The sequence below is a fragment of the Callorhinus ursinus genome, unplaced genomic scaffold (assembly GCF_003265705.2).
Source record: "Callorhinus ursinus isolate GAN/ISIS: 27379988/994484 unplaced genomic scaffold, GSC_fseal_2.0 scaffold65, whole genome shotgun sequence".
NCBI lineage: Eukaryota > Metazoa > Chordata > Mammalia > Carnivora > Otariidae > Callorhinus > Callorhinus ursinus.
This window is the reverse complement of record NW_027397127.1, coordinates 7,197,660-7,220,928: the sequence shown is the minus strand read 5'-3', so window position 1 is coordinate 7,220,928 and position 23,269 is coordinate 7,197,660. Positions and strand designations below refer to the sequence as shown.

The window sequence follows — 23,269 nt, the reverse complement described above, 5'->3', positions numbered from 1 at the left end:
AAATGGTAGGTTTAAGTAGCAACTGACCCCTAACCACCCAACTCACCATAAGATATAAGGCTATGACTAGCCAAGTTCTCTTCAACCTACAACCTAACTAGCTCTTAACTGGCAGAAACAGATTTAGGATGGAAATTCCTATAATCAGCTTTAGGATAGGGTCAACTTTAATACAGGTCAAAACTTAAGTTTTAAGGAAAAAGAACTATCAATCCCAATGTATTGGGTCAATGTAGACACTATGATCAATAATAAAAATTCTTAAATTTAAAAGTTGACAAGAATTTGGTAGCAGTGTTGATTACGGTCATCTCAAAGAAGTAGCTTCATTGGTATCAAATGTCTCACTACACTTTGGCAATCATCACTTTTGGTGAACCTTTTGCATACTCCAATGAAATGATCATAACTTATTTAAACAGTCCTAAAACCTATGGAATACTACACTCTTACTGCTTGTTACACAGCACATTTCCACTGAGCATCCAAACACATCACACACCCCAATAATTCTCAAATCTTACTAGAAGCAGTATGAGCTGCTCCATCTGCTCCAGGGAATTTTAATCCAAATCCCAAAGTTATGCCACCAAATGTTCCAGTCGAAGTTGCTGGAGTGCCAACTGCAGAGAATAACATAATATTACCTTTTACACTTTAATTTAAAAACAGTGAGTAATTTAGATAGAGTTTCTTTGATCTGAAGAGTCCTTTAGAAACTTTTGGCTAAACTCCAGAAACCTACAGTCAATCCATTTATAAGAAATGTCCAGAAAAGGCAAATCTATGGAGACAGAAAATATATTAGTAGTTGTCTGGGCCTGAGAGATCTTATTTGGATGACAAAAGTGTTCTAAAACTGGATTACAGTTTTAGCGGTAGTTACGCAATTCAGTAATCTTATTAGAATCACTGAATTGTATACTTAAAATAAGTTAATTTTATATGTAAGTTTTACCGCATTAAAGTTAATTTTACAAATACTATGGGTGAGATTTCTTTTCATTTGGTAGGCAAGGACATCAAAGACAGGAATGAAAACAAGTCTTTCAAAGGTCAGAGGGCAAGTCTTTGATTGAAAATGGAATGCGTTCAACAATTATAACTTCCAACCTCAGACGTGGTCATATTCACGAAATCTGTTGTTTGTAGTTGCTTACATATATCAAAAGGCTTCCAGAATCCCAGTCGTGTCTCAAAACTGGAAGTCTATTTGGTAGAAAATACAACTCAAGTGGTAACCAGCAATTTTAACTAATGTTTGCCTATTCCAGCTTCACAAGAGGATAGGGATAACAGACCACTATTTTTTACCCTGAACTAGGCATGAGCAATTCCTGGCAAGTTTTATTCCCAGGAATGGTGACAATCTGGCTATAATAGGCCTGTGGGGGAACCATATTACAGCTAGGGTTACAATAACAAAGTCTAATGATAAATGTCATGGCACTGTGAAGATATCTCAAAAGCAGAGTCAGCTTATATGGACCTGTAAGAAAGAATTGCTCAACATTTGCTGTTATTGTACTAATGGAAGATACATAGCAAAGAAGTTGGGGTTATAAGATAATTAATATCCCACTTCTCAGCTCAACGCATCCAGATGTTCCTCTTCAAGGAGAGAAGCCACAAGGCAATACACGGTGTCAATTAAGACCTCAAACTGGTCCTTTTGTCATCCATCACTTCCGATAGGTAAAATGTAAGGACCACAAACCTGGTCTATCTAGAAGAATACATGATAGCAAGGCTCCAACATTTAATTCCCATTTTATCTTATTCACATGGATAATAAGACTTCTTCCTGTCAGATATACTTGGCAAAACTCCCACTCTTCCTATTCCCATTAGCTTCAAGAAGTTGTTTCAAAACATTACAATGTTAATGAATTAAATGCTTAAAATTATCACTTTAAGCTGGAATAATCATGTTAACATAAAATTCACAGCTGAAGCCATGACAATTAGGTTCTTAAGCAAAGCTACTATTGATAGCAGCAGTTACAGATGGGTTCGAGCATAATGATAATTTATGAGATGCAAGAGATCCATAGCTTATATTGGCAAATTGAGTTAAGTGGCCTGATGCGAAATAATGGTATTTTCTTTGCAACCAGCAACTTACAGGAGAGCCCAGTAGCAGCAGCAGAAGTAGAAGCGTTTGACATTGAAGTAAACAGCATGATGCTTGAACAAGTAGTGGCGTCAGCAGTCGATGCTGAAGCCAAACCTAAAAATCAAAGTAACAAGCAGAAAAATATGTCACCAAAGAACAATTTTTTAAAAATAAAACACCATTATAACAAGGTTCATTTATATAGAGAAATTGAAACAAAGCAAGGAAAATCAGATACACTGAGATCTAACAAATAAAACATAATAAAAGCCTGATTTAAAAAAATAGTTTATCAGTACTGCTTAGTGTAGTCAGCCTTCTAGCACCATCATAACAAAGAAATTCTACTTTACTGAAAAGGTAACGTAAAAGGGGGATCTACTTCTAGAACTGCAGCATAAGAAGTCCTGGGGACCTATTCCCCAGTGAAACAACCATAACTGGTATAGAAAACAATCTGAAATCTCAGGAAATCGTCCAAAATATATACAGCAAATAAAGAACATTTATTCAAGGAAATCTGCTGAGACTGTTATACCAATGAGAGTCTAGCATATGAACCACAACACACTCCCTTCATTCCCTCTATCCCCCTGCTCATCTTGAAAGAAGCCACACTCCAGGCCGGAGTGGCCAATAACACTGGCCCCAGCTCCCAACCAAGGGATACAGTATTTCATTGGGAAAGGCAAGCAGCCAGCAAATCACCTCCACCACATAGTGTTAACGTGTTGAAATTCCTGGTGAGTACAGCCAAGAGTTGAGGGACTCCCTTCCTTTAGTCAGCCCTCATTCATAGGGCAGAGGCTCTACACCAGGCCCAACAGGTTAAGAATATGGGGGCCCCATCACCCCTACCCTGACTTCCTTGTCCCAGCTCACTTATAGGGCTGAGGTTCCATGCCTGAAGCAATAAGCAAAAGGGTCAGAGGAAACTAGCCCTATACAGCACCCACAGCACTGTTTCAAAGGTTTTGCCCAGGGGTAAAGGAGGCCCATAAAAACAGAGAGCTCCCAAACTATACCCAAAAGTATTGCCTTTTTTGAAAAGGAGTGTGAGGAAATTCAAGCCAAAGGACTCTCTCTCTCAAAAAAAAAAAAAAAAAAAAAGGAGATTTTGGTGCTAAGCAATTAAAAGGAAGCAAGTAGTTTCATGAGAGTAAAAGTTTAGGCTGTAGGCCAGCTAGTTTACCAGGGGTAACTAGGGAAAGAGGAAGTTGAAGAGTCCTCCTCCTGAGATCAGAAGAATCAAGTACTCATACATGCTACACCCTGCATGAATCTTGAAAATATACCCTAAATGAAAGAAGCCAGACACAAAAGGCTACATATTGTATGATTCAATTTATATGAAATGTCCAGAATATGTCCAGAACAGGCAAATCCATACCATAGACAGATTAGTGGATGCTAGGAGCTGGGAGGAGGGGGTAATAGGGAGTGACTGCTAATGGGTACCAGGTTTCTTTTGGGGGTGATGAAAATATTCTGGAATTATATAGTGGTTATGGTTGTACACTCTGTGAATACTTTTTAAAAACACTGAATTGCACATTTTAAAAGGGTGAATTTTAAGATATGTGATTTATACATCGATTATGATATTATGTGAAAAAAACAGGATCATCACAATAGAAGTAGAAAAAGGATTTGAGAAAATTGAACACAGCTTCATGATGAAAATGCTCAACAAACTATGAAGAGAAGGGAACGTCTTCAACATGATAAAGGGCATTTATGAAAAACCCACAGCTAACGTCGTATTTAATGGTGAAAGACTGCATACTCTCCCACTATCATCAAGAACAAATCAAGGATGTCTGCTTTTCCCAACAATACATTGGAAGTTCTAACCAGAACAATTAGGCAAGAAAACAAAATAAATGGCATCCAGGTCAAAAAGGAAGAAATAAACTTATTTCTATTCACAGGTGACTTGATCATGAAAACAGAAATCTCTAAGGGAGCCACAAAAAAAAAATCTATTAGAACATTAAACAAGTTCAGCAAATTTGCAGGATTCAAGATCAACACAGAAAAATGAATTACAATTCTATATGCTAACAATGAACAACCCACAAATGAAATTAAGAACATCATTCCACTAATAATTGCTCAAAAAATACTTAGGAGCAAATCTAACAAAAGAAGTGCAAGACTTATACCCAGGAAAATATAAAACATCACTACAAGAAATTAAGGACATCCTAAATAAATGGAAAGATCTCATGTTTGTGGATCAGAAGATTTAGTATTGTTAAGATGGTATGGTAGACAGAAAAATGGTCCCCAAAGATAGCTGCCTCCTAATACCCAGAGCCTGCAAACATATTACCTTACTTGACAAAAAGGCCTTTACAGATGTGATTAAGGTTCAGTACCTTGAGATAGGGAGATTATCCTGGATTATCTAGGTAAGCAAAATCTAATGACATAAATCCTTAAAAGTAGAGATTCTTTCTAGGCTGTGGCCAGAGGGAGAGGCGACTACAAAAGAATGGTCAGAAAGATGCCAAGTTGCTAATAGGAATGGCCATCTAACACATGAAAACAAACTCAATGTCATTAGTCATTAGGGAATTGAAAATCGAAACCACAATGAGAGTCCACTTCATACCGACTCAGATGGCTATAATCAAAAAACCAGATAATATCAAATGTTGGTGAGGATGTGGAGAAATTGGGGAGCTCATACAATGCTAATGGGCATGTAAGATGGCATAGCCACTTTGGAAAACTGTCTGACACTTCCTCAATGTGTTAAGCATAGAGTTACTGTATGACCCAGTAATTCTACTCCTAGGTATCTACACAAGAAAAATTAAAACATATATCTGCACAAAAACATGTGCGTGAATGTTCATAGGAGCATTACTTATAACAGGCAAAAGGTAGAAACAACCCAAATGAACATCGACTGATGAATGGATAAATAAAATGTGGTATATCCATACAATGGAATTTTATTTGGCCATAACAAGGAAAAGCAGCACTGATATATGCTAAAACATGGATGAGCCCTTAAAAACATTACACGGAATGAGAGAAGTTAATCACAAAAGAGCACATATTTTATGACTCCTTTTATATGATGTGTCCAGAATAGGGGAATCTAGAGCCAGAAAGCAGTTTCTTGGTTGTCAGGGACTGACAGGGGCAGGGAGGAATGGTCAGTGACTGCTAATGGGTATGGAGTTTCCTTTGAGGGTGATGAAAATATTCTAAAATTGACTGCAGTAATGACTGCACAACTCAGTGAATATACTAAAAACCCAATTAATTGTACATTTTAAATGGGTAAATTATATGGTAGGTGAATTACATAATAATAAAACTAAAAAAATAATAACTAGAAGTCTGGGATAAAGTTTCAGAAAACAGATTACCTGCCTCTTGCTTTAAAATTTCAAATAAAGAGTATATAAAAAATAAAGCTAAAGAAATGAAGTACATAAAGACACAAACGAGATTCATTGGTTAACTGAAAACAAAGTTTATCTTTTCATCCTCATTATAGATCACTGTAAATGGCACATGGTAATAAGTACTCAGTGAAAGTTTCTGCTGAATTGAACCTACCTTTTCCAGACTCCAATACATAATGACATTCTATTTCCTCTTCAAAAGGAAAAACGTACTTAATAAGTAACTGCACTTGAATCTGTTGCTGCCTACATCCAACTGCTGAACAACTCGGCAATATATAATGTAAGACTCTGCTACCCAAAAGATCTAGGGCCACTGGGATGAGGGGGATAGGGAGATGCTGGGAAGGAATTTGGAACACTACTATATACCTTCAACTATCTAAAATGTGTATTGTGGAATATCCCTATGTTTCATCTAGAAGAAGCACCACATGTAGTATACTTTTAAAGAGATGATCAGTTTTACAGCAAAGGTGTTTTAATATTTATAATTCATTACCAACAGGTGAGGCTAAATTTTTACTATGGGTTTAACAGCTACTTTAATTTCCTCATCCGAAATTGCCTATTTAGGTCATCTGCTGATTTTCTCACTAGAGTATTGTCTTACTATTGAAGTGTATATCAAGGCTATTTAGTCAAATGTTGTGGGGTGCCTGGGTGGCTCAGTTGGTTGAGTGACCACTCTTGATTTCAGCTCAGGTCATGATCTCAGGGTTGTGAGATGGAGCCCTATCAGGCTCGTGCTAGGTGTGGAGCCTGCTTATAATTCTCTCTCCCCCTCTCCCTCTGCCGGCCCTCCTCCCTCCCTGCTCTCTGAAAAAAATGTTGCAAAAACATCCCAGCTCCAGTTTGTCATTTGTCTTTTTTATTTTGGTTTTATTTTTTATGTAGTCAAATCTTTCCATCATTTTTTTTCCTTTATGGTTTATGTCTCCATAATATGTTTCAAAAGCCTTCCCCTCTTAAACATATAAAAGGTATTCAACCTCATTTTTAGGAAAAAAGTCACAAATTATAACTATATTGAGAACAATTTCACCAAACAGATGGGAAGAAATAAAAAACTAGTAACACACTCCATTAAGGACACCATCAACAAACAAGCAGCCTCTGAGGGTCCTAATGGGAGTGTAAATTGGGTATAGTCCCTCTAGAAAACAAGTGCTGATGTTTGAAAAATTCCAAGGGAACCTATCTTTTCAACCAGTAATATTTCTTCTCAAAATTTATCCACAAAGATGTACTTGCACACCTGTAAAATGACATGTAAAATGAGAGCCATGACATCACTGTTTGTACTAACAAATGAGGAAACACCTAAATGCCCACCAGCAAGGGACTAGATAAATTATAGCACATCTAGACCATGGAATTCTATGATGCTACAAAAAAATACTGAGGGAGCTGGCTATATACTGATTGATGTGAAAAGATCTCCAAAATGTTTAAAGTAAGCGTGTAAGGTTTGTGAGTTTAAAAAGCAAGGTACAGAGCACTGTGTATACTATCACTTATGTAAAAAAAAAAAAAATAAAGGTAGAGGGCTAAGAATTTTTTTTTTTTTTTTTTTGCTAGTAAATCCATGAAGAAACTCTGGAAGGATACATACAATTACAGTGGTCAGCTGAATGGAGGGAGTGGAGCAGGTGGGGGTAATAGAGGGTAGATGGGGGACAGTATACCCATGTATACCATGTATAGTCTAATTTTTGAACCATCTGACTGAATATATTACAAATTTTTAAATTATACATACGTAAAGGTCCTTTCCCCAACCCAAGATATATTATTTACATATTTTCATATTTACCTGTGCTTTTTAAATGTTTATGGCTTCATTTTCTAACTTTAATTCACGCATATTTCTTTTGGTTGATCTTGTTAAAAAACAAAACTCAGTGGAGTAAATTTGAAGATCTAACTGGCTTTATTAAAGAATTCATGAATCCGGAAGCATCCCATCTAGCAAGTAGAGGGGAGCTCATAGGAATTATACAAAAATGGAAGGTTTTTATAGGTAGGAAGGTGGGGCAAGAAAGTTATAAGCAAAAGAGAATTGTTTCAGGCAAGATCACTTTCTCTTAGGGGGAAGGGCAGAGAATCTTATTATGCAGATGACCTCATCTTCTTTTGGGGGATGGAGAGGGCCCATGTGACAGATTACCTCATTGGTGCTTATCAGAAAATTCCTGACCGAGCAGTTAAGATTTACATTTCTGGGGGAGGTTGAAACTGCAGTTAGATTAGGTATTAAGCCCTAGTGTACTGACTTGGGGCCTTAACCTAAATAATACCATTTTGGACCCATGGTTTTCTTTTTAATGATCTTCTTAGGCAAAAATTCATCCCCTTTCCCCCAAATCAGCTGGTTAGCCAGCCACTGCAATTCATTTACTCACTACCCCATCCTCTCTCCCCACAGATTTGAAATGCCATCTTCACAGACCCAGGTTTGTTTCTGTACTTTAAAATTTTTCTATCACTGTTCCACAAGAAAGTTTCAATTATTATAGCACTAGAATTCATGTGCTCTTATATTATACAATATTTTAAACTTAAAGGAAGAGAATAAAGTTAACATACATTTTCATGTATTTTCCTACAAGTACTCCATCATTACTTTCCTTAAAAAACAAGAGAGTTGAGGGGTGCCTGGGTAGCTCAGTCGGTTAAGCGACCAACTCTTGACTTTGGCTCAGGTCATGATCTCAGGGTCATGAGATGGGGCCCCCACACTGGTCTCTGGGCTGGGCTAGGTGTGGAGCCTGCTTAAGATTTGTCTCTCTCCCACTGCCCCTTGCCACCTTGCTCGAGTGCACTTTCTTTCTCTGGGCGGGGGGAAGAATTGACTAGTCTCATGCATTTATTCCCCCATTTAAACTTTCGACTCAACTATAGTCAAGTCCCTCTTTCCCTTTCCTTCCTCAAAAAAAAATTCCATTTTAAAAAAACAAGCCCAATTTGGGAGTCATTTGTCCCCCACCACAGGGAACCACAACTTAATTACATTTCAATCTATTCCAGAAATGTGACCTTTCAAAAATCAATCTGAAATTTCCTGATCAGCACCAGGGAGGTAATCTGCATGATAAAAAAAAAAAAAAAAAAAAAAACCCTGCTGTTCCCTTCCACCCAAAAGATGTCTGGCCAGAAACAATCCTTTCTTTTCTTTTGCTAATAACTTCTTGCCCCACCCTCCTTCCCATAAAAACCTTCCATTTTGTACAATTCCTCAGACCATATCTCTACTTGCTAGATGGGATGCTGCCCAATTCATGAATCACTTAAAAAGCCAATTAGATCTTCAAATTTACTCGGTTGAATTTTGTTTTTTAACAATTCCCATTGTGATTTTATAAGAATTACATTAAATGTGTAGGTTAATGTGGAGATAAATGACATTCTTGTATATTGAGTCTGCACATTTAGTGGGTGTCTTCATTTATTCATGTCTCCTATTATATTCCTCAGTAGAATTTTGGAGTTATCTTCCTTTAGGTCATGTACATTTTAAAAGTTTAATGCTAGGCACTTTGAATTTTTGGTTGAAATTGTTAATGGGACCTTTTTCCATTATATATATTTACCAACTACTATTGCTTAAACATGGGAACGCTATTGATTTTTGTATTTATAACTGGCCATATTATCGAAACTTCTTCACTAGTGCTAATTGAATTTGCACTTGATTTATGCCCATATTTTAAAAATCCTGATCATTTGTCTAGGGTACTGGCATAATTTCAGGGCCTGACCTTAAATCACATATGCAGAGGTAACCAAGGAAGCAAATGCCATTTAATATGATTTGCTTTTAAGTTAAAGGAGTCTTACTCTGAAATAGGAAAGGATTTAAGAGTCTTATTTTCCTAATCATAGAACTAGAGCAGGGTTTTTCAACATTTGGGGCAAGGTAATTCTTTGTTGTGGAGGACTAGCCCATGCTGGAATATAATAAGAAATGCATATTTGGTCTGTGTCCCCTTTCCTGGACAAATCCTGAAACACTTGTAATTTCCTAAAGTGATAGAAGTGTTATGGACATCTTTTGTTACAATTTTTGGTTTTTGTCCCCAGTTTCTGAAATAGCTCCAGGAGCAATAAAGGTGAAAGGAGCCTCTGATCATTTATAACAAGCCCTTAACAACCACACCTGATTTACATTAATAAGGTGACATTTAAAGAGCCCTTAAAAATGAGCACTGGCTACCAGAGGGACCAACCAAGTGATGACAGGGTTAGAACTTTTACCCCACCCTCTGACCTCTGGAAATGGGAGGGGCTGAAGATCGAGTTCAATTACCATTGGCCGATGATTTAACCAATCATGCCTACATACTAGAACCTCCATCAATACCCTAAATGAAGGGGTTTGGAGAACTTCTGGGTTGGTGAACACATGGAGGTGCTAAAAGGGTGACCAAGCCTGGAGAAGACATGGAAGATCTGGGCCGCTCCACCAAACCTTGCCCTATGCATCTCTTCCATTTGGTTGTTCCTAAGTTGTATCATTTATAATAGACCGGTAATTGTAAGTAAAGTGTTTTCCAGAGTTCTCTGAGCTGTTCTAGCAAATTATTGGCCCAAGGAGGGGGTCATGGGAACCTCCAACTTCTAAGCAGTTGGTCAGAAGTTCAAGTGACAACCTGGGACTCACAATTGGTATCTGAAGCAGTAGATAGTCTTGTGGGACTGAGCCCTTAAAATGTGTGGTCTGTGGTAACTCCAGGTAATGAGCATCATAACTGAATGTAGGAAACCAAAACCAGCTGGTGTCCAGGGTTAGAGAACTGGTTGGTGTGGGAAGAACGCCCCCATATTTGGTGTCAGAGGTATTGAATGTAGGGGACACAAGGTTTTCTTCTATATGCACTGCAGGTTATTTTGCCTTGGGAAACTGAATAAAGGAAACCTCATTTAAAATGGGGTTGGGAGGCCAGAAGGGGGAGCTCTCACACCATACCACTTGTTGCAGCCTTGTGCAGGCCCAAAAGGAAAAGAAAAACAAAAACAAAAACAAAACTGTTTTACTACCCCAGCAGGAAGAAGATTTTCTCCTGGCTCAGCAACCGCCTGGCCAATGAGACACTGTCACAACCCAGCCAATGAAAAGCCACTACACTTCAAACTCCCAATTTATTCCAATGGACTTTTTGTTTACAACAGCCCCTACCAACTCCCTCTTTTCCTCTATAAAAGAGCTTTCTTCTCTTTTGTTCTCCAGATTTGCCTGTGGCTTTGTCACAGCTTGCTTGTCCCAAATTGCAATTGCTCTGCTATTCAAACAAACCCATTTTGCTAGCAAAATAACTGGCTGTTTTATTTTCAAGGTCAAAAGCAGCATCCCCAGGCTCTACCCACTAAGGGCCAGTAGTACCTCCCCAGTCTCAACAACACATTGCCAGATATCCTCTAGGAGAGGGGGCAAAATCATCTTCAGTTGAGAACCACTGGACTAGAGGAAGGGTTCAATGTAATTTTCTCCATCCAGTGCTAGAAGGATACCCAAATCAGCCTTAATTCCTTGATGTTTAAGAACATAAGAAAATGCCAACCATTTTAAAGATTTCATTTATTTATTTATTTGAAAGACATGAGCAGGGTGGGTGGGCAGGGGCAGAGGGACAAGCAGACTCCCTGCTGAGTGGGGAGCCCAACGTGGGGCTCAGTCCCAGGACCCTGAGATCATGACCTGAGCCAAAGTCAGACAGTTAACTGCCTGAGCCACCCAGGCACCCCGCCAACTATTTTAATAAATTGTTGGCCCTAGAAAATAACCACGCATTTTTTAAATAGGATTGGGAAAGGTGGTCCTATACTACAAGATAGCGGGGCGTGCTACAATAACTAATATGGTGATATTAGAACAATAAAGGGCAGATCAATAGAACAGAATAGGAAGTCCAGAAGCAGAACTAATCATATACAATAATTTGCTATATGTGGAAGGCAGCATCTCAAATCAATAGAAAAAGAATGGCTATTTAATGAAATATAATGGTTTTACTCACTAATCCTTTAGAAAAAAAAGATTCCTAAAAATATAAACCATAATAGAAGTACAAAAAGAATTAAGAATCTTGAGATGGAAAAGGCCTATTTGTCCAGAGAGAGGGAAATTCAGAATAAGAGATGTGATAATATAAAAATTAAATTAAGGACTTCCAGGAAAATGGGATACATGTACTTTTCCTTATTCAAATAAAACCCTTATGCAACTAAAACATTATATATAAAACAAACCTAAGAAGACCCTGAAAAGTGGTGAGAAGAAGGCAAACCAGATAGGGATCTTGAGACCCAAGGAATGATACGGTACTGGGTCCAGAGGTTTTCTTTTTGCTTTGTATTTCCCGGGCTTGGGGTTGAATATGCTAGCAACCCAGAAATACCAATGGATATAGACCCTTCCCATAAAGGCCCCAACAAAAGCCTGCCCTATAGACAAAAGACAAGGACAGAGGCTGACTAATAGGAAAGAAAACTTTTAGACAATAACCACTCTAGTATAACCAAAGACCACAACAAAAAACTATGGTCTCATTTTCTACCTACTAAGCACTAAACACTAAGCAAGGAGCCTAAACTTCTACCCATGTAGACTGTAATGAGGTGTCCTAATATCCCCACCAAAGTGGTATCAGAGAAGGTCAAGTAGGGAGCCAGGTTTTTCACCCCTGCCAGCAGTTTATGAACCCTCTCCTTACAGTGACACCGGAAACCACATTGGGAGCAGGAACTTCCACCCTTGCCCACCAGTAACTAGGAGACCCTTGCCTTGCGTAGCAATGGAGACCAAGAGGGAAAATGAAGTTCTACTCCTACCTTAGGGTAATGAAGCAGCACCCCTTTCTTCCCCTGCTAGAGCAATGTCAAATAAAATCAGCTAAAGAAAAAAAAAGGCTTAAATCAGATTCAGAGTCTCATACTATAATAAGAAAATGTCCAGGTTTCAATTAAACACTCATCCTACCAAGAACCAGAAAGGTCTCAAACTGAGTGAAAAATGACAGTACCAAAATGACAGAAACATTAGAATTAACTGACAAAGATTTGAAAGCATCCATGATAAAAATGCATCAGTAAGAAATTATAAAATTGCTTGAAACACATGAAAAAACAGTCTTACCAGAAAAAAAAAAATAGAAAAAGAAAGGAAAAGAAAACCTCAGCAAAGAAATAGAAGATATAAAGAACCAAATGGAAATTTGAGAACTGAAAAAGACAATAACCAAAACACAAAGCTAAGTGGAAGGATTCAAGAGCAGAATAGAGCAGACAGACAAAAATCAGTGAAATGGATGATAGAACAATAGAAGTCTACACCAAGACATATATAATAACTAAACTTCTGAAAACTAAAGACAAAACAGCATCTAACTTATAAGGGAAAAAACTATTTAATTGACAGATTTCTCATCAGAAACCATGGAGGCAAGAAGAAAGTATCACCATATTTTCAGGTACTGAAAGAAAAGAAATGCCAATCCAGAATCCTATAGCTAGTGAAAATATCCTTCAGGAATGAAGAGGAAATTAAGATATTGAAAAGGAAAACTCAGAATTTTTTGTTGCAAACAGACCACCTTAAATGAGCAGCTAAAGGAAGTTCTCTCAACAGAAAGGGAATGACAAAAGAAGGAATCTTGGAACTTCAGGAAGAAAGAAACAACAAATAGAAGAGCAAAAAATATGGGTAAATACAATAGGTTTTCCTGTTTGTCTTAAGTTCTTAAAATTCTGTTTAATGGTAGAAGCAAAAATTATAACCCGGCCTGATGTGGTTCTAAATGTATGTAGACAGAATATTTTAAGACAATTACATGACAAATAAGGGTGGGTTAAGGGACATACAGGGAGAAAGGTTTCTTTTTTTTTTTTTTTTTAAGTAGGCTCCACCAAGCCCTGAGTGGAGCCCAATGCAGGGCTTGAACTCACAACACTGAGATCAGAAGAGTCAGACACTTAACCAACTGAGCCACCCAGGCACCCTGGGAAAGGTTTCTATACCTCACAAAAACAGGTAAAATGACAAGTAGACTATTATATATATACTATATACTATACTCTAGATGTTATATTACATATATACACATATATATATGTAATACCTAGAGCAACCACTAAAAGCTATACAAAGAGGTAATCTCAAAAACACTATAGTTAAACCAAAATGGAATTCTAAAACATGTTCAGGTAATCAATAGGAAGGCAGGAAACAAAACAGAAGAATGAAAAATATAAACAAAACAAAAAATAAAATGGCAGACTTAAGCCCTAACATAGCAATAATTACAGAAAATGTTAATGGTCTAAATAATCCAATTAAAAGTGAGAGTGACAGAAGGTATTAAAAAACCATGATCCAACTGTATGTTGTCTATAAGAAACTCACTTCAAAAATAATGATAGAGGCAGGCTGAGAATAAAAAGATGGAAAAAAATACTATACAACATTAAGTAGGAATGGATATATTATTATCAGACAAAGTAGACTTCAGAGCAAAAAAAAATTACCAAATAGGGACATATTACATAATGATATTACATAAAGGGTCAATCCCCCAATAAGTCTTAGCAATCATATATAAGGACTGAACAGGCTTCAAAATATGTGAAACAATAACTGATAAAAGTGAACGGAGAAATAGACAAATCCACTATTCCAGTTAGAGACTCCAACACCCCTCTCTTACCAATTGATAGAACAAGACAGAAAATCAACAAGGATATAGAACTCATCAAAACCACTAACCATCAGAATACAATTATCCTTTATAGAACACTTCACCCAACAAATCAGAGTATACATTCTTTTCAAGTGCCCCTGGAAGATATACCAAGATAGACCTTATTCTGGGCCATAAAACAAATTTCAACTAATTTAAAAGACTAAATATGATTTAGTATATTCTCTAACTACAGTGGAATGGAATCAGAAATCAAAAACAGAAAACACTAGGAAAATCTCCAAACATTGGGAAACTAAACACACACTGAAATAACCCAGGGGTCAAAGAAGAAGTCTCAACAAAAATTTTAAAAAATACATTGAACTGAATGAAAATGAAAATACATCATACCATAATTTGTGGGATGTAGTTAAAGCAGTGCTGGCAGGGAAATTTATAGCAGTAAATGTACACATTAGAAAAGAACGTGTACAGCATGGTGACTAATACTGTACTGTATGTTTGAAAGTTGCTAAGAGAGTAAATAAATCTTGAAAGTTCTCATCACAAGAAAAAAAATTGTAACTATGTGTGGTGATGGATGTTAACTAGACATATTGTGGTGATCATTTCATAATATATACAGATATCAAATCATTATGTTGTATACCTGAAACTAATATAAGGTCAATTATATCTCAATTTTAAAAATTAAAAATAGAAGAAAAGTTTCTAATCAGTCATCCATGCTCCCACCTGAAAACCTAGTAAAAGAGCAAAATAAACCCAAAGCAAGCAGAAGAAAATAATAAAGAGTAAAAACCAATGAAATGGAAAACAAAAATAGAAAAAAATCAATAATACAAAGAGTTGATTCTTGAAACATCAATAAAATTAACAAACCTCTACTAAGATTGAAAAAGAAAACAGAGAAGATACAATTACCAATATCAGTAATGAAACAGGATATCAAGACACACCATGTAGACATCAAAAGAATAATACTATGCCCACAAATTTGATAATTTCAAAGAAATGGTCCATCTCAAAACATACAAACTACCACAAGTCACTAATATGAAATAGGTAATTTGAGTAACCCTATAACTTAAGGAATTTATTCATAATTTTAAAACTAAAAAACAAATCTCCCGGTCCAGATGGTTTCACTGGAGAATTCTACCAAATGTTTAAAGAATTTCTTTCAGAAAATAAAACAGGAGAAACACTTCCCAACTTAATTTATGAAACCAGTATCATACCCTGATCAAAACCAGACAGACAATATATAAAAGAAAAACTGCAGGCCAATATCTCTTATGAATATGAATGAAAGAATTTAAAAACTCAGACAAAAAATATAAGCAAATAGAATTCAGCAATGTATAAAAGGCATATAGAATACGACCAAATGGGATTTATTCTAGGGGTGCAAGGTTGGTATAATATTTGAAAATTCAATCAATGTGATCCACATGACCATATCAACTAATGAAGAAAAAGCTTTTACAAAATTCAACACCCAGTTATGGTAAAAATCTCAAAAAAACTAGAAATAGATGGGAACATCTTCAACTTGATAAAGGGCATCTATTAAAAAACTACAGATAACACCATACTTAATGAGAAACTAGATGTTTCTCCCTAAGATTGGGAAAAAGGAAGGATGCCTGCTCTCATCACTCTTATCCAATATAGTACTAGAACTGCTAGCTACTGCATTAAAGCAAGGGGAAAAAATCTATATTGGAAAGGAAGAAATGAAACTGTTCCTATTTTCAGATGACATGACTATGTAGAAAATCCTAAGAAATCTACAAAAAACAAAACAAAACAAAACCCTCCTAGAATAAAGTTCAGCAAGGTCACAGAATACAAGATAAATACAAGGTAAACATACAAAATCAATTTTATTTCTACATACTAGCAATAAGCAAGTGAATATGAAATTAAAAATACAGTACCATTTACAATCACTTTAAAAAAGAGAAATACTTAGGTGTAAATCTAACAATAAGAGAAAAAAAAATCCCAGTTGATCAGCACTTCTGTCTTTTGTAAAACCCTATTATTCACTGACATTTCCCAAGTCCCTATGTAAAAAGGACCCATATAATACATTACTATTTTTTAATGCTTTTTTCTTCAGACTCTAAATGACATGAACAGATTGGATATTCAGATGACAAATAAGCACAGGAAAAGATGTTCGACATCATTAGCCCTTAGGGAAATATAAATAAAAACCACAATATGATATCACTATTTGCAAGAATGCCTAAAATGAAAAATAGTGATAATACCAAATGATAGTGAAGAGCAGGGAAATTGGATCACACATACTTGCTGATGGGTATGTAAAATGGTACAGCCATTCTGGAAGACAGTTTGGCGGTTTCTTATAAGACGGAATATACAACTACCATACGATCCAACAATTGTACTCCTGGGCACTTATCCAAGAGAAATGAAGACTTATGTTCACAAAAAACCTGTACATAAATGTTCACAGCAGCTTTATTCATAATAGCCAAAAAGCAGAAAGAACACAAATATCCATCCATGGGCAAACAGTTACATAAACTGCAGTACATCCATACCATGGAATACTATGCATCAATAAAACAAACAACTGATAACACACAACAATCTGGATGAATCTATGGAAAATTATGCTGAGTTAAAAAGAGCCATTCCTAAAATATCTCATATTGTCTGATTCCATTTATTTAACATTTTTGAAATGACAAAATTATAGGAACAGTTGCTGTGAAAGGACAAAATGAAGGATCCCTGTAGTGATAGGACTAGTCTATACCTTGACTATCCATATCAACATCCTGGCTGTGATATGTTACCACTAGGAGAAAATGGGCAAAGGGTATATGGAATCTCTACTTCTTACAACTGCATGAGAATCTACAATTATGTCAAAATAAAAAGTTTAATTAAAAAAATTAGGATCTTTTAATATCCATAAAACTTAAAAAAATTAAATGTAAACAAACTGGGAAAAATACTTATTGTACAAATATCAAAGGGTTAAGATACTGTAACTGCATTATCAACAAGAAAAAGATAAATATCATATTAGAAAACTGAGCAAAAGATACAAACAAGGAATGTATTCAATTCTCTCTCTCTCACACACACACACACACACACACATACACACACACACAATTACTCAATAAATAATTTGAAAAGGAGTCATCTTATTAGTAATTAAAGAAATGTAAATCAAGATAATGCTGATATTATTTCCACTGTTAAGCTATCAAATTAAAAAACAAACATACAAAAAGGATAATATCCAACATATGTAACACTGTAGGGAAATGTACATTCTCATAGAAATAACAATGATAGCTACCTATGAGTGCCTATTACATGTTAGACAAGGTTCTAGGCATTTCACCTACATTAACTTATCGAATCCCCACAACAACCCTATGAGGTAAGTGCTGAGTGCTTAGAGATGAGTAAACCAATCCCTGAGAGGTTAAAATAATTTGCCCAAGGTCACAGAACTAATAATGAACAGAGCCGAGACTCAAACATTTATTTCCTAGATGTTTTAAATAACAGATATGTATTATTTCTAACACTAAAAATTCATTTTTATACATTTAAAATGATGCCCCCCCAAGGTAGTGACCAAATATTTTAGCATCATAATTATTTCAATGTTCCACTTCATCTCTTTATGTCCTACAATGCTATACCAACCAATTGAAATTGGTATTATCACTACCATGAATTATAAACAAGTTAGTTCTATGTTATCTATAACTTTAAAAATATTTTTTTCCATTTTGGTTGTTTCCAAAAGCTCTGAAATTATTACTATGAATATCTAATTTAATAAAATGCACTATAAAATAAAATGTATTAATATCTCAGTGCATTTCCCAAGTTCTAAAATAGCAGAGGCATCTAAACTAAAACCAAGTTTATATGGCTTATAAACCAGAACTCCTCACTAACTGCATTTTGGTTTAGCAAGATTCTAAATGCCTTCTCGTTAATGTTCAATATAGGTTAAATGTATTTTACTGAATCTTAATTATTTGGAAACTGGTAACCCACACATGTAAGCTGTTTCTACCAGCCAAAATATTTTACCATTCCCTAGCCATGCCATATAAGTGACATCGCATTATTAATATTCTCTAAAATTTTACATCACGGCGCCTGGGTGGCTCAGACGGTTAAGCGTCTGCCTTCGGCTTGGGTCATGATCCCAGGGTCCTGGGATCGAGTCCCACATCGGGCTCCCTGCTGAGCGGGGTGTCTGCTTCTCCCTGTCCCTCTGCCTGCTGCTTCCCCTGCTTGTACACACTCTCTCTCTCTCTCTCTCGCTGTCAAAAATAAATAAAACTTTAAAAATAAATAAATAAATAAATAAATAAATAAAATTTTACATCACCCCCAAGGACACTTTCCTGTTCTATTGTACCTCCTGATAAATTTCATTTCATAAATTTTATTTTCAAAACAGAAAACAGAACATACAAACAGACCATGAATAAGAATATATGTGCTAAACACAAGCATTAAACAATTGATCAAAACATTTCAGTATAACTCGCATTCACTAAATGAAGATTTGTCTCGACTGCTGGGTTCTCAGAAGGTTGTAACTTTTTCCAAAACAAACACTCTTTGGTTCTAAACCTAAAACTGCAACACCAGAAGGAGCAGTTTGGACTTAATTTCTATCACATTCATCAATAGCATTAAACTCCAGCAAGAGAAGTGAGTCATATTTGGATTTGAAGCAATCCAAAAAAGAATCTCAAAATCAGTCTTGAATGCTGTGCTTCTCCGCTGGAGAGCAGAGTTCCAACCTTACCTGTGTGGGCCATCCACCAAGGTTGAAAGGAACAATTGACTGTGTAGTAACTGTGCTACCAGACGCTGAGTAGCAGGAGTGAGGGGTAATCCTGCAAATGCTATTGGTTGAGCTGCATTCTCCACTGCAGAGACAGCATTGAAACTGGCCCTCCCAGTCTGAGGTGTACTTTCACTGATGAAGGACAAACCTGTGGCAGGTGCAGACTGAATAGCAGAGCCAAAAGCAAAAGGCTGGATGCTGTCACCCAGTGTAATGGGACATTGCTTGGTACCCATCCCCAAAGCCCCTGTAATCAATCACTGAAGGTTGTGTGAGAGCAAGTGTTACACAAGTGTAATTTTGGTGCATTTATTCTAAATAGAAAAAGGAAAAACAAATCAATATAATAGTTCTCTGACATATTAAATGGCAGCTACGTAACGTAGCTCCTGCCAAATGAAGTTTTAAATATGAGCAGTTTATGAGATTCTGTTCTACACGTTTTCATCTCAATACAGAAGGAAAGATGACCAAATATTACAAGTTATTAGATAACTAACAGAATCAGGGAGAACTCTAGAGAAAATACTCCAGCTTTCATTGGACCACCAGGTGCTACCAAAAGAAATGGCTGGATCCATCTGGATTTACATAAAAAGGCATGAAAAGAGTGCCCCCTTTAAAATTCTGAAATGTAGGAGGGAAGAATGTATATTCAAGGTCATTACAATGATCAATAGATAAAGATGTCCCGAGATAGAGAAAGAGAGAGAGAAACTTAATAAGCAAGTAGCCTGATTTCAAGATGATCTATGTCCAAAACTCAGTGAGTACCTCCTATGGCTCATATAAAATGAAGGGAAATCACAGATCAGAATTCAATGTGCCTTGTGCCTTAAATCTCAGATGGCTTCAATTTGTAAGACTATCTTGGGAATGAATGGCATAATTCCAAGTAGCTGACTTAGAAATGCCATACCATTTCTTTAGCCTTTCCATTCTCTAAATGGCAAGTTTGTCTTTGAGAGATGATTACCTTTGTCACCACTAAAAGAATCAAAGGGTACTGCTCTTACCCTACAGAAAACCCAGTTCCTTCTGGAGCAGGATTGATACAACTGGTATTCCAAAGCTGAATCCTTTAGTCTGTGGAGCGGGAGCTGCATTACTAAATGATGACAGGCCAGTAGAAGAGGTACTTATTTATAACCAGTTGGGGTGGACTCCCAAACTTAAACCCTCTTGCACCGGGTGTAGAGAATGTAAACCCGGTAGCTGAAGTGGTGGCTATTGTCTTTGCAGAGCCAAAAGTGAACCCACCTGAAGGGGTACCAATTCCTCCAAAATGAAACCCACTTATGACTCCAGACCCTAAATGTGGGTAAGAGAGGAATGAAAGAAAACAAACTTTAGAAATCTCAATGAGCCCTTAGATTCAAGATGGTGGACAGAAGCCACACTGGAATCACTCTCTTGTACTCCAAACTCCTAGAAGTATCAGTTAAAAAGTACTTCATAAAAACATCTTTAAAAGTACAAAGCAGAGTTTTTGAAGACAGAAGACAATTTTTCTGGGGCCAGAGAGAGAAGGAATTCATATCTATAAGCAGAATCTGAAGCTGCTTAGCCCAAGGGGGAGACCTGAATGAGGTATGTGCCTTAACAGCCGGAAATATGCTGGGTTATGGGTACGATTTGAGGCCACAGGGTAAAGCTCCTCAATCAGCAGAGGCCTTGTGAAGCTTAAATCTGGGAAAGATCTACAAGAGAATGGAAAAGGCAATGGAAACATGCAGGAATCCCAAGCTGGTGAAGAAGATAGGCATAGATGGCTCAAATTCCATTTATCTTTATGGAGTAGAAACTTCAAGCTAAAAGGTTAACATAAAAACTGATTAGGCACATTCTGCGTGGAGCACCGGGTGTTATGCACAAACAATGAATCATGGAACACTACATCAAAAACTAATGATGTAATGTATGGTGATTAACATAACAATAAAAATTTATTTAAAAATAAATAAATAAATAAATAAATAAATAAAAAAGGAACTGGTGAAACCTTCAGGGCCCAAGTAGGTTGCTCAGGACATTATACAACAGAGGTGCCTCCTCCAGTTCCTAGGTCCCACAAGGTCAGAAAAAGCCCCCAGAGAATTAACTCACAGACACGAATTATAAAACATCTAAGTAAGCAGTCTATAGACCTGAAAAATGAGAGAATTAAAAGAAAACAAAAGAAGAGCTTCAATATATATCCAGAAAGAATATCAGAAGGAAAAAAATAGAATGGCAGAGACAATACTGAAAGAGTTAATAAAGGAGTTTGCTAGAACTGAAGAAAAATGAGTCCTAAGTTAAAAAGGCCACCAAGTGCAAGCAGGCAACCCCTCCCCACCACCACACACACACACACACACACACACACACACACACACACAGGCACACCCCTTATATGCAATATATTGAAATACTAGAATATTAAATATAGAGAAGAAAATCTGAACATTGCCAGAGAGAAAAAAACCAGATTTACCTAATAAGGAGTAACAACCAGTTTGACAGAAGGCTCTTCATTAGCAACAATAAATGTTAGAAGATGATGGAATACCTTTAAAGTGTTAAGGGAAAATCACTGTGTACTTATAATTCTATCCAAGTCAAGATTTATAAAATGGGGTATGTCTAAAGATCAGTTTTTTAAACAATAGCTCTGAAAGGTAATTCTAAGAAAGCAGTTTCAAAAAATATTTCATCAAAGTTAAGAGCCCCATTACTTTATGCACCAGTAAGAAAAAAAAAAACCCAACCTGTCACAATTCCTTATCACTTAAATTTTTTTATACTTCTTGAAAGAGCTCTTTTCAATGTAGACATTTTAATCAAACATGCATACCTTAAGAAAAAACTATTCAGAATCCAATTTTCAACTCAAATTTTTTGATGTCTTCTGTGCCACCAGGAGCACTATTGACACAGTATCAAAACCATGAAGACCGGGCACCTGGGTGGCTCAGTCGGTTAAGCATCTGCCTTTGGCTTGGGTCATGATCTCAGGGTCCTGTGATGGAGCCCCACATCAGGCTCCCTGCAGGGAGCCTGCTTCTCCCTTTCTCTCTGCCTGCTTCTTTCTCTGCTTGTTCTCTCTCTCTCTCTCTGTCAGGTAAATAAATAAAATCTTAAAAAAAAAAAAAAAAACAACCCATGGTGGGTGCGTGGGTGGCTCAGCCAGTTAAGCGTCTGCCTTCAGCTCAGGTCATGATCCTGGGATACTGGGATCACGTCCTGCATTGGGCTCCCTGATCACTGGGGAGTCTGCTTCTCCCTCTGCAGCTCCCTCTCCCTCTGCTGCTCACTCTCTCTCTCCAATAAATAAATAAAATCTTAAAAAAAAAACCCTGGTGACAACAATGAGTTTTTTTGGTCAACATTTATGACATTATCATAAAACTTTATATTATAAATCTATATTGATAACTATATTATATAATATATAATAATATGCTATTTAACATAATTTATAGTAACATAACACTTAAAACCTCAGGAGAGTGGTATCCTTGGGAATTTAAGATTAAATACAGCAAAAGAACTCATTAAGAGAACTAAAAGCCATTTAGCTATGCTTTCAAGTCAGCTTTGCAAATACATAGACTAGCATCCTTTTGTCTCTCATTTCAGCATAATCAGTAACTAGATCTGGTTAACCAACTCCACCATTCTCTTCCCACAACTGCTCGTTTCTGGGAGTTAAAGGTGATCCTCCATTGTCTCCGGACTTCCACCCAAGCCACCCATTAGGCATGTTTTGATCCTAGACATTTTGATATTGTATGTGCATACAGAACAACTATGATGTCGCAACTGCCACCCGGCCAAAAGGGATTGTAAAACACCATCGACTGTGCAGGATCTTTTCAATTTCAGACATGTTAAAATATGAAAAACTGACCTCTTAAAATGGATGAAATGTGGTATCTTGAGTAGAACTTGTGGCATGAATATAAGTGAACATCTACCCATGTAATTCTGAAGGACAATATTTACCTGAATGGGTTAGTTGCAACATGCTTATTTTTAAGTCATATACACATCTTAAAACTTTTTAAATGTAAGTCCCAAATGGTCATTTCAAGTGTAATAACTCAGTCCTAGAAGGCACAGGAAGACAGGCATCTTGAGCAGAGGAAGAGTTTTTGTTGCATTTACTCTT

The 23,269-nt window shown here is 36.6% G+C and overlaps 1 protein-coding gene across 13 annotated transcripts in view; it reads right to left on the bottom strand.

Annotated features, from left to right (window-relative positions):
• Window positions 1-23,269, bottom strand: part of NUP62CL (nucleoporin 62 C-terminal like) — a 93,664-nt gene that overhangs the window by 40,699 nt on the left and 29,696 nt on the right. For 9 of the 13 annotated variants that reach the window (XM_073885755.1, XM_073885749.1, XM_073885748.1 and 6 more), the window contains 2 exons: window positions 2,126-2,230; window positions 525-623 (listed from right to left, as the gene is read on the bottom strand). In XM_073885755.1, coding sequence (XP_073741856.1) covers window positions 525-623; window positions 2,126-2,183 — 157 coding nt within the window. In that variant the 5' untranslated portion in view covers window positions 2,184-2,230. The remainder of the gene's footprint in view (window positions 1-524; window positions 624-2,125; window positions 2,231-23,269) is intronic. The other 4 variants (XM_073885759.1, XM_073885756.1, XM_073885757.1 and 1 more) reach the window with 1 other exon arrangement.